Source organism: Emys orbicularis, chromosome 10 (genome assembly GCF_028017835.1).
Source record: "Emys orbicularis isolate rEmyOrb1 chromosome 10, rEmyOrb1.hap1, whole genome shotgun sequence".
Classification (NCBI taxonomy): Eukaryota; Metazoa; Chordata; order Testudines; family Emydidae; genus Emys; species Emys orbicularis.
Window position 1 is genome coordinate 15,444,250 of NC_088692.1, and position 13,075 is coordinate 15,457,324.

General features: G+C 35.0%; 1 protein-coding gene across 1 annotated transcript in view; it reads right to left on the minus strand.

Annotated features, from left to right (window-relative positions):
- Positions 1–4,199: 4,199 nt before the first annotated feature.
- Positions 4,200–13,075, minus strand: part of LMTK2 (lemur tyrosine kinase 2) — an 80,218-nt gene continuing 71,342 nt past the window's right edge. Inside the window, exons 10-14 of the mRNA XM_065412420.1 lie at positions 12,169–12,318; positions 8,805–11,829; positions 7,062–7,197; positions 5,607–5,855; positions 4,200–4,228 (exon numbers count right to left, since the gene is read on the minus strand). Of these exons, the coding sequence (XP_065268492.1) occupies positions 4,200–4,228; positions 5,607–5,855; positions 7,062–7,197; positions 8,805–11,829; positions 12,169–12,318 (3,589 nt within the window). The remainder of the gene's footprint in view (positions 4,229–5,606; positions 5,856–7,061; positions 7,198–8,804; positions 11,830–12,168; positions 12,319–13,075) is intronic.

Consider the following 13,075-nt stretch of genomic DNA (forward strand, 5'->3'; position numbering starts at 1 on the left):
TTCATTAACTATGATGTATTGCCAAAAACCTCATACCTGTATTAAATTACAATAGGAAAACTTCATACCTATGATTTTGTTACATAGCTTCTCATTTACAAATTGAATTAAACATTGTATATACACATCAGTACCATTTATCATTAAATTACACCTATGACTGTGCAAGTTCAAACAATTTAATAAAACTAATAATTTTAAGTCATATTCAAGTTTATCTGAAAAACAGGCTGCTGGTATCACAAATACTTATTTTCAATATATTTATATGCTCTTGTACTCTCTCTAGATTTTTTCATATCAAAGACTTGAACCAAAACTTATTAATATTTAAGGAGATTTTTGTATGACTTAAAGCTGAAGTAATTTTGTACACTCCATTCTTATTTTAAGGCTATTTCTTATAAGGCTAATATACTTTGATTCCACCTTTCACTAAATCCAACAAATAGCCATGTCACTAACCCCTGACTTACCACTGAAATTTTAGCATAGTGCTTAATAGTTAAAAAAAAACCACAAGTATTTCCCTACCAACCAGCCCCTCATGAAAAAAGATTCAATACTACATATAAATGTATTACTTAAAATACTGATAAAAGAAAGAGGCTTGAATGGCTTTTATTAGTGCATCACCAAGGATATGAAAAAGTGTTCAATCTGTTCGTTTCCATGGAAATGGCAGTTTACAACATATAGCGGAAAGTTAGGGACTTGGGAAGGTACAGGTGTTTCAAATAAAAAAATTGACTTTCTTCTCACTTTATTGGCCTCTCACTGTGTGACCTAGTCACATTTTCTCACCAAGAAATTTTTAAAATCATGTTATCAGCTTCCATTTTAGACTGTAGATGGGATCTTTTTTGTAAGATATTTAAGTAGCCAAATTAAGATAATGCCTTTTAGCATTTAAATAAATAATCAAGATCTTCTATTACAGAAGAAACTAAAATGGAATCAACCCTCATAATAAACCATTGAAAAAACAGATAAGTATTTCTAAAACTGAAACCACTTGGATAAGCAGTGCAAGAGATTACAGAATGTAATGTATGGCCTATTTGACAAATCACCTCAACTTGATTACATTTCAGCTATTCCACAAATTTGCCTTCCTTGCATAATTCATTTCTGGAAGATGGTTTACCACTTGAACACGGTAGTAGTTTGTAATAAAATTTAACAACGTATATTTAAAAAAAAAATATTACAATTTTAATCTAGTTAATTGGATTAATGAAATTAATATCCACTGAGATTACGGAAGTGTGGCAATTCAGATATAATTGAACAGATATAACAATGATTTTTCTCTGTAATATTGCTAAAGAAGCACATTACTTTGTATAACATCCCACACACACAAATCCCATTTTGAACAAAAAATGTCTGTTTGGCAATTCATTAGCAAACAATCCACTTGGACACAGGAGCAAACTTTCATTGTTACGTAAGGTTTTAAGACATGGTACTCTTACTAAAGAGAATGGGAGTCATAAATGACTAACGCCCCACCAACTGAGGAGAATCCTGATGTGTTGAATACAAGGTTAAATACTACCCAGCTGCACAAGATCTGTTCCATAATCTAAATTTCTGAAGTTACAACAGGAACAAAAGTGAAGCTGCATCTCAATATCCCAGTCAAACTATATTAGCTTTTATTTAACCTCAGAAACTATGTTCAAAATCAAGAGATTCAGAATTAAGGCTGAAACTCCTTCTCTAACCCTGTGATACTTTAGGTGTTTCAGCACATCTAAGGTAGACAATTCCATACATTCTTTGGAGACTCAGCATATGGAGTTTCATTCTTAATTTTGGATTTCCCTGCTTTTTTATTTATGGTAATATAAAAGTGTTACAGAAAAATTCAAGGATTGATGAGACACCTTAACCTGGTGTGTGTTTAAGGAATTTTAAAAGTCTGTATTCCAGAACTAATAGGATATAATGTTTAGTGTGCCAAGGTCTGTTGTTTATATTTTAATATGTACAAAGAGCATACCACGTAATAGCTCCTTTAAACCCATTACAGTATATACTGTAAGTGTATATTTAGAACTGGCTTTGCATTTAAAGATATGTTGAAAAATTCTATGAAAAGTTGTTGCTGTGCATGTGCAACGGCAAATTTCTATGATGTTACTCACACTGAAGTACAACTCTCCCTGTGACTCTCAGGTTCCCTCTGGACCTGAGCTCCTCAGTAGGACAACTCAGTACCTCAGCAATACACTGACAACTGTAAAGCATTTTATTTTAGAATTAATCTCTTTCCCTTGAGGGGTATGAAAGCCATTCTAGCTGTAAGGGCCAAATAACTGTTTATATAAAAAAAACCACTTTTCTACTTTTTTGTATTTGTGACACTTAAAACCAATGCCCTGTTTTAAACCAAACTGTGTATAAAATAAAATTGTAACATCAAACAGAGCTTAACAGCTGAAAACATGTAGTTCTTTATGCTGCAGATGATTACAATTCTTAGCTTTTCTGTACCCAGACTTATTCAGCAGAAAGACTAGTCCTATACTAAAGCAGAGTAAAAAATATTTATGCCACTAAGCTACAGTATGCTGTACAGCCAGATAGAAGGGTTGACCACAAAGCACTAAATGCCAGCATTTTTCAGCTTTTTCCAATCTAGTCCCACATTTGCGGCTGCATAATGCATTTCACAGGCGAAGGAATTACTGCCCAACTGTATTTAGTGAGACAATGAGGGAACTTGTTAGACAACTTATTTAAAGGATTAATTAAAACTAGCTGGATTTGTGATAGTTTTCTCTCTCCACATTCACTTCACTTGGACAGCTTAATGGCAAGCTTTACTATCTTACATCTTTGGGTCAGTGCACATTTCAAGCAGCACCATGGAGCCCTGACTATGTCTTAATACAGGCCTTGACAGTTCTCTGGGTGACAAAATATGAATGCCAGTTTTCTACTAGTTTAGAAGCAGGACTATTAGCATGCTTAAATCCCCAGTTGTTAATCCTAATACTAAATAGTTTTTGCAGTAATTGAGATAGGGGGATCTACAGGTTTCTGAACGGGAAGGAGGCATGGAAGGCCCAATCCATAGTCAAAAGAAAATAATTTGGGCTTCAGAATCCATAGGATGAACAAGTGAGCAGCCAGGTAGGCCTGATGGGTCCATTTTTATTAAAATTAATCTTTCTGCAAGATACCCAGTTTCAATGCAAGTTTTCAGGGCCAACATATACCTCCCTCCCTCCAAAAGTAGGCAGTTTTAATGGAATGCAGAAAGGCCATCAAATATGACTACATAGGAAGGTGCTACTATAATTTAAAAGACTATGATTACTTTCAGGAGTGAAAATAAGATATTCACTTAATCCAAAATGGATCCCAAAGATATTTCAGACATCCCTCCCCAAATTTCCTATGAAATACAGGCACTCTCACATTTGTTGTAGCTACCACTTTAAATGGTACTGCATGTAAGATTCCAGCAATTCTAACATAACACTCAGAAATTTTGTATGTTTTACAAGTGCAGTGCATAGCAAAGACTATAACAGTACAAAATGAACTGGTTAACTGGGCCAATTCAATTTGTCTTAATTTCCTTGAAAAAAATTAAGATTTTGATTCTATACAATGTTGGGGAATATGGGAAGAAAAATCCATAGTGCAATTGCAGTAAGCAAAGTAATATGTAGTAAGTGATATCTTTCAGAATAAATATGGCTCACTACTGATCAACTATCATTCATACAGTTTCAACAACACAGCCAGCTGTTGCACAGGACAATTATACACAATTCTACAACAGGTAGTATGTTCAAATAGATAACGAACTACATGGAAAAATATAAAAAGAGTATGATACAATCCCATACATAAACCAGAATGTAGTGTAACTGCTTTACATGTTTGTTACAAATAATTATCTGAATACTTCAAGTACTGGAAAACAGCGGCAGAATCATCATTCAATGAAAAGCAAATTGCATTGATTTAAAAACAATACATTACAAAGTTAAATACACATTCAAATTAATGTCCTGATTTAACATTGCTTTCAGTGTTTATTTTAAATCTTAGTATTTCTTGATTACCTGTATTTCACTCCAGCAGATCCACATAAGTTTTAGACAGAGTTTATCAGACATTAGTCCAGAGTGGGTATGTACCACATGTGTAATTCCAGTGAGGAAACTTTAACTCATCTAATCTTTTTCTCCATCTTCACTGCTTCCTATTAGGAGAGGAAAAGTCAGAAGACATAGGTAAGATACTTGCACATTTTCTTTATTATTTAAAAATATACTAAGGATTTCTGTACAAGTCTTCCCTTAATTCTTAGCTAGACTTTTCCTAGAACGTGATATTCTGGTTCACTTTCTAAAGTACTAGTTAAAATTTCCCTTTTTAAAAAAACTTTCAGCTACTCCAATGTTAAACATGTGGCACACACATACATAGGGACATCTGCTTAAATCACACAGTTCAATGTCACTGTTTAGGTCACATGAGAAAGTGATGTATGATCTCAAACATCTCTTATCAATAAATTACTAAGCAGCAAATATAATACAATGCAAATACAACTAATATTGATTTATTTTTTATAAAAACTGAGAACCAGGGAACCTCAGTGGCTAATATTTATTTTTAATCTCTTGATAAAATATTGTATTTATAATGATACTTTGAAATTATTTCCAAGTCTGTCCCTATTCTTATTCTATCGTTTTTTCTGAGGCATTTTGGTACTAAAATGTACAGAGGAGCACTTTAGTAGAGGCAGGAATATAAAGGAAACTGCTCAGTACAGAAATATCATCAGTACCTTAACATTACTGTATATGGGTCTACTGCTAAACCCTCCTTTAAGAAGGAAATCCCTTACCCACAACAGATCAAGCTCTAAAAACATGTTGCAATCCCTAGCAGAGTCTCAGGGATATACTTCCTACAAGAAACTAGATTATAAAACAAATGTAGGTACTACAATAGTCTAATACTGCTCTTAAAGGTTCTTAACTAGTCAAATAAAAACAAAAATCAAATTATGGCCAGTGATGGGGCCATCGTAGAAAGATTCTCAAAAACTTTAGAAGCTATACGTTTTTGCTCTTTATGGGGGAGCATGGTTTCTTCCAAAGCTCCATAGAGTGGCCGCCAAGGTAGAAATCTTATTGTTTTTCCTAGAAGGGATAACTTAGTACTGTGCTTTGGGAACAAACCCAGAATTTTGGCAGTGCTTGTGCACAGGTTTTTCTGGAGACCATTTAGCAATAAAAACAAAATTATTTTGATCTAAAATGTTTTGAGCCCAGTATGAGAACTATTAATAAATGACTTGTTTAAACAGGAAAATCATTTAAGATCTTATTAGCAAGGAAGAAGTTATTTGGATTTACCAATACAGTAAACACACAAATACAGGCCCCAACCCCAAGATTTATATTCAGTTCACTGACAGTATTTGCATTATTTACATCTCTGCATTGTATTTTAATGTAACACTTGTTTAACAGGCTATTAAGAATAGGTCTTACTTAAAAGCCAAAATATTACAAAAATCATCATAATGTACACTGTTTACTTGAAAGAAACCTAAATCTACTTACCTCCTTGCTCAATATCTGAATCTGTAACATGTGTGAGAGAAAAACTTGCAATGTTTGCAGGAGAGATAGAGAACCTGGAATAAGGTGATGAATGTGACCAGTTTTGTTCAAGACTCCGGGAAGGTGGAGGTGGAGAAAAGTACTTTGAAGTCTGAAGAGCTGGCTTAGAACTAATGAGGTTATTCGCTGACTTAGCTATAAAAGAGGGTTCTGGAGAAGAGAAATCATCATCCCATTCAAAACCTCCACCTAAAATAAACAATCATAATTGATAAGGATATACATAATTTAAGATAGTGTAAAGTAATCAGTTTAAAAAGCAAGCAGTGAAAAAATGTATTGGATTTGAGGAGTACAACTTGGTATATCACATTTCAGCTCCATAAAAACAACCGCTAGTTAGAAAATACGATTTCATTTAAAAGTTCTAGATCTTAGGGAATCATTGGGGCTACAAATGAATGCTGAAGGAAATCTGAAGTTACTAGCTTTCTGGTGGTAGAATGTACAGGTCACAGAATAAGGGGCCTTAAAATCCCAACATTTTCTTTCTACCATGTCAATTCCAATCGTATGTTAGTGAATGTTACTGAGAATTGCTATGGGAAAATATTGCTTGCTATCGGAGAGAAGCTAGGGGAACTCATTTTCAAAGTAATAAAGCATTAAATTGCTAACTCATGGCTTTGAGATATATGCCAATATTATTGAGGAAAATTAAATGGAATGGGGATGCAAGGTAGGAATTCTGATTTTTAAAGATTATTCTTTATTAAAAATCATTAATTATGTTATGTTCTCTATGGTAAATCTTGTGGACCTATTCAGAAGTTTCCAAAATTATGTTTTTTGATATCTCCAGGTCTCTCTATCATAGTGAAGCTACAGACTCCCATGCTATCATCATGAAAAGTTTGTTTCCATGGCCAAGAGGAGCTACAACGGCCCAGTGAAATTAAGTGGAGAAAATATTACTTAAGAAAAAAAGACAAAGTTTTATTTTCTCCTCTTGCTTCATCAGGCCATTGAAACTCCTCTGGTATGGCAGCAGGAACTCCCTTCAAACAGCTTCTCTGGCTTCACCAGGAGAGGGAACCACTGTGAAGACACATTTTTAATTTTTAAGGAAGCATGAAGGTTTACAAATTTACAAGGAAAGAATAGTTGGAAAGTTAATCAACTGGATGACATTTATGGTTTTAAGCAGTTACAACAGGTCAACAGGAACAGGAATACTCTGCAGGGCCAGTAAAGTTTTCAAGGCCCTAGTATGTGTCAGCGTAAAATGTTTGAGCCCTGCTAAAGAGTATCTTATAAAATTGAGACACTGAAGGCAGTGTTGTATGGCATATTTATGAAGATTTATTATATTCCGTAAAAACCCATTTACATTGCTACCAAAGGACCCAGAACTAGGTTTTGTTTAAAATATACTGTTTTGTTAACCAGAAGTACCTTCTTCATCAGTAGAGCTTTCTGAATTTGTAAATCTATTCAAGTAACTGAGACCTGAAGATAGGACAGGAGTGCTAGCAGAGCCTTGGTTGTTTGATTCTGTTGCACGGTTTCCCAGCTCTTTGGTTGGTGTTTCCTAAGACAACCAAAAAAAAAATTTAGTTCAATTCCATTACTGTACATGTGATAAATATATATACAAATATACCCAGATGTCAGGGATTCCAAAATCATGTCGTTATTTCCCAAACCCACTTAGACTGTACAGTCACTCTTCAACCAAGATCACAGCCAAAATCCCATTTATATTTTATATATGTATTTGAATTGAAATATTATACATTGTAATCCATAGTAAAGTTGCACGGATGAACACTACAATGTGTGCAGGAAGTGTGAATTTTTAAACTGTCCCTCCCCCCTACTGTCCTCTACTTAGAGAGGGTCCTTAAAAAAGGCATATAGCAATGAAGTGTAAGACTTCTAGACTGACCATTGTTGTCTTCTCTGCATGAAACCATTTAGTTAACTATTTTTCATTTTCAAAATCCATCTTTCAGTTCCACCCGCCACCATTCCAGTTCTATCCTTTAATAATACTTCAGGGTAAGGGAAGTAATTAGAAGTTTAGTAGGCATGGTATATGAAAAAGCTACTAACATGTAATCAGTTAGTGAAACTGAGAAATAAGAGACCAAATATTGGTAGAGATATAGTTCTAAGGTAGCAGGTGTTTTTCCTCTAACAAAAGGATTGCTATTTCTTTTATGGCAGAGGCCACAGAGCAAAAGAGTCACCTCTATTTTTTTACTCCAATATGCAATAGCCCTTTTAATATTTTTTATCCACTTCTTCACAAGCAACATTTTCAAGGCTTGACAGTAGGTCTCTATTCATTTAAAATTACCACGCTAGTCTGGGTTGCCATAAGATTAAAAAAACACAGCTTGTTATTGTATGAAGTGAATAAGGAACAAACGTAACCTTGGTTTTATTAAGTAGGTCAAGCATTTATATTGTATTTGTACTGAATTAACTTGAAGAATCACATGCATCAGATTAAGAAAAAGAAGAAAATAATATTCAATTCAAATACTGAACTGCTCTACTGTGACCACATGTAATCATTTAGTTTAGGCTCATTAGATACATGTATATCACCACCCTGGATAGCTGAAATGCAGGGAACAGCTAGTCTGAAATAGTAAATGAAGATACTTGAATTGGAAGTATATTAGAATTCAAATCCTTAAACCAGTTAAATATAAAAAATGGCAATATTTCTACCATCAGTGTAAGAACAGTCCTGACCTATAAAAATATTTGTGATATACATTAAAAAATAGCCCAGACAAATGAAGTGCTTGTAAGAGATGTCAAAATGACAGTCTTGAAGACCATATTCTTCTATCCAGCACAGGTGTGGTTATTCAAGCTCTCATATACTTTTCATGTAAAGCAAACTATATTTCACTTTATAAATACTAACTTGCACCAATGCACTGCACTGAACCTCGGAAAGAATCTCAAAAGGTCCTTGCCTAATGTGCATAAATGTTTATTAGTTTTTAATTAGATGAGTGGCTAAGTTTGTAAAGACTTGACAAGAGACTTGACAACAATAATAAAATCTGCTGGTATATCATCTTGAATCTGGGCTTTAAAATTTTGATCATGTCCTTTTTTTAAAAAAAAATATCAAAATTCTAAAATCAATGCTTAGTAATTAAGAGGTCAAGATACCTGATCAAACAGATAGACTGTGACATCATCAAAGAATGTTACTGCCTTTTTCTCACTTTTCCAGTACTCAGAGGGCCTGTCATGTTTAAGAGATTCTGGAAGTTTCAGCAGGCTTCTCAGATGTTTTCCATCATCTTTATCAGAAAGTATCACAGGCACCTGATGCACAGTTTCATCTTCACTGTCAGAGCTAAGACTACGCAAATGGAAAGTTCTCATATCATCTTCAGAATCATCACTGTTTTCATCTTCTTCATCTGCATCATCTCCATCCTCTGATGAATCAAGCATTCCAGAAACATCAAGTTTACCAAGGTATTTTCCTTCAATATCTGGCTCTTTCAGTTTAGGTCCTTCAATGTGGCACAAGGATTTTTCAGTATCAGTTGAACCTGAAGGACTGTGTGTGTTATTAATAGACTTTAAGTCTCTGCATGGAAGAAATTCTGAAGTATTAGTGCCAACACAAGAGACATTTCTGCGAGATTCCTCATGTAGTTTAATTTCACCCCTATAGTTTTGTTCAGAATTCACTGCAAATATCGGAGTTTCTTTACTCCATTTGTCAGGACACACCTGCATCATTACATCTGTTTTCTGTATCCCCAACTTGTTATTTAATGCTAACTCTGTGTCTAAATTACTGGGGTCCTGGTAATTCTCTATTTGACTGTGCTTTGATTGTATATCTTCAAAACAATAATAATCTTCAGTTTTATTCTCTTCTATGCTGGAAGAGGTTCTACAAGTATCTACTGTTAGTACTGTTGGTTCTGCTGATTTGTTTACAGTCTCTTCTGTTTTTTTGTCTGGCTCAGAATCATTATCAGAAAAATAGGCAGAGTCCCTGTAAGAGTTCTGACTTCCATTAGCAAAATTCTTTGTAGTTATTTCGAAGTTACTATTGCTATTTATTGAATCTGAGCAAGCTGTTTCTGCAGAAACAATGATTACTGGATTGGCTGGCAAATCACTAGCTTGCCTATCACCAACAACACATGGTGTAGTGTCTGTGTTAGACATATCATCAACAGTAAGATGTGAAGACCATTCTGGAGACTCCAGATTTTCAGTTTCATAGCCACTATCAGCAGGTTTATCAGGTGGCAAAAGTTTCTGGGGACTTTGGGCCCCTAAAGACTCTAATACCTCATTCACATCTAATGAATCCATAGAGTCTGGTGTTTTTATGGACTGTTCCATAGTCTGTGAGGGAGATGATGAGCTGTCTTCCAACAGATGATCTTGACTTGCACGGTCTGATGAAATGCCAGATATTAAAGTCACTTCTTTAGGAGTGTCGCTATATTTTTGAAGAGGATTTGAAGTTTCATTGTTGTTCTCCAGTAAACCCTCATCATCCTGTTCTAATGCAGAACAAGTCTTCTGTAAATCATAGTTCATAGATTCCTTATTAGTATTTCCTTTCTCTACACCAAGGTTTCTCCCAAAAGTAATTTCATCATAATTAACAAGTGTTTCATTTTTTATTTGTCCCTCAGGCTCTTCAATTTCAAGTGTGACACCATAACATGAATCATTTCCAAAACTTTGATTTTTGGCATTACTGGATAGTATTTCAATGGAGGCATCTTCAATGCCTTGTTCCTTTCCTTGACAGAAACTATCATTAATACTGTGGGATGAGTTTTTATCCACTCCTACATATGAAAATTTATCACCGCCTTTCAGTATGGGGAGGTTCTGATATTTATCTTGTGACTTCTCATCGGTTACAAGTGAAGCAGAAGGAACCTGCGTTTCTGCAAGAGACTGAAGCAGAACACTCACATCTTCATCTGCAGGCACATGGACATGATCTTCTTTGTTCCCCGTTTTTAAATCATCATGCAATAAAGAAAAGTCTGGTGTACTTTTAGCCAGTTTTAGTTCGATGTCCAGAGAGTTGCTATTTGATGTTTCGGATATATTTTTAAAATCTGTTTTTTCTGATTTTGGCCTGATATCATCACTGCTATCTTTGTTAGTCAATATCCCCTTTAATAAATTCTTCTCTTGAAGAAACAGAAAGTTATCAGAGAGTTCTTCTACAGATAGCACGCTAAAATCAGACTCTCTCATATTTTCATATAAGGAAAGCGCCTCATTTTCAGAAACATGACTAGAACTCTCCTTATCAAGATAACTGACTGCTTTTGATACCTCTAGACTTGAACTTAAAACTGTTGGCTTAAATTCTACATGAATATCATTTAGTTCAGTTAAGTCAAATATATTTCTGTTATTTGTCAATTCCTCTGCTCTGTCAATATCATTAAATATATTCTGGAAAGGGCTTTCAGGACCATTAGTAACATGCAAAGCCTCATCTTTAGGATCTCTGTTATAGTGGAAAAACTCCCCATCTGTGCTGGATTCTTCAGCATCAAGATCCCTGGGAACCATGAAAAGAGAATTTTTGTCCTGTACAATTTCTTGATGATCAACTTCTGTTGTTAGTACAGCTGACTGATTATCAAAATTCATGCTACTGCCCCCGTCTTTTTCTTCTAACTGAATATAGTAATCACTTCCAAGAGAACGTTTGTGAGCATCAAAAACAGGAAGCACCCCAGGTACATTAAGAGATGCTTCCTGACCACTTTCATCCTGTGCTCCAGACCGTTGCTCTGAAAGTGACCTTTCAAAAACCTCAACTGGAAAGAAAATGTTTGTATAAGTCATTGCTTCATCAGGATTCACCTGACCGCATTCATCAAAATGATCATGTTTAGCTGCCTCCCAGATATATTCAAAGCTGAGTCCCTGACTTGTTTCAGTTACAGTGAGGACTTCTTCCATTTCCTGGCCAAGTCGATCTCCTGTGAAATGATCTAGGATTGGAAATGCAGAGTTATTTGATTCTCTATTGGAAGTGTTTGGCTTAAGAGCATTCCACTGCTGTTCAAAATCTATCTGAGAGTCCCTTTGGCTTTGCATGCGGAGATATGTTAAAAGTCTGTGTACTTCCTCTGCTGTTGGTCTCTTATCTGGAGGTAGCCAGCAGAACTGTAGAACTTCATACCTGTGAAGAAGAAAAGGATATTTTCAACAGTTACAATATACAAAAATAACTGCATTCCCCTTCCATTCACTGCATGGACAGGCTACACTTTTCAGTTCATTATTTTACATCAAGCAATTAAACTCAAGATGTTTCCTTTTGTATTAGTATATTTTGCAAAAATGCTTCCCTTATCTGTTGCAATTCCTTTTGCTTGTTAGCTAGAATCACTTTTCCCAAAATATATGAATATGCAGCTCTTCTGACTTATTTTTGACAGTATAAAAATTACAATGTTTGAGAAACCTCGAACAGTTCAGAGGTTTTTTTAAAATAGAAAGAGTCTAAAAAGAAAATTACCATCTATCAGAATATGGCTGTTCCAGATGTGGCTTAGAGAGTTTAACGAGTTTCTCTTTTATGACCTGGATTAGAACTTCTCTGTCAGAAAAGTGTGAATAAGGCTGAGCAGCATTGTCAAAAAGCTCCCACAATGTTATACCCAGTGACCTGAAAAAGAGAAGTGACAGTTTTCTATTAAACAATTTTTTATTATTTGTATTGACATACTATATAGTAGCCCCTCTCTTGTGCTAGATGTGATACACACATGCCCATAAAAGATTAAAATCAAGACATGTTTTGTTTTAAATGATGCACATCAGAGCACCTAGACAACCCTACAGATGCCAGCTTTTGGCAAACCATCCTCTACTCAAGAAGCATAAAACAGGTGTGTATATATGACAGCTCCAATTCAGCCTGTTGCTAACGCAACAAAAATCAAAATCCTTAGCCTATGGAACATAAGAACCTTAAGGGAGTTCTACTATACGAATTATTTTTTATTTAATTTCTGTCCTGGTGAGGGTCAGCCTATCCCATTGCATTGCATTGAACAAATTTGTTTTAAGTGCAAAGTGCAGCATTTCTTGCTCAGCTGTGCAAAATAAATGTTATAAACAACGTCACAATGAGTTATGGCAGAAACACATACAGCGACACCTTAACCCTCATCCTATCTAAAATGTCTATGCAGAGCAACTTATCCCTTAAAATATGAGGAACTACCACCCTGGCCAACCTTGCCCTATCTCTGCAAAAAAACCAGAAACGTTAAAATACCAGTAATATTAAGATCTGATGCTTACCTATAAAAAACAACCACCACCACCCTGAAGTATCTACCATGTATGATGCATACAATAGCCACCAGAGTTTCACTTGGGATGCTTAAAGTTTAACTGCATGGGCTCATAATAGCACC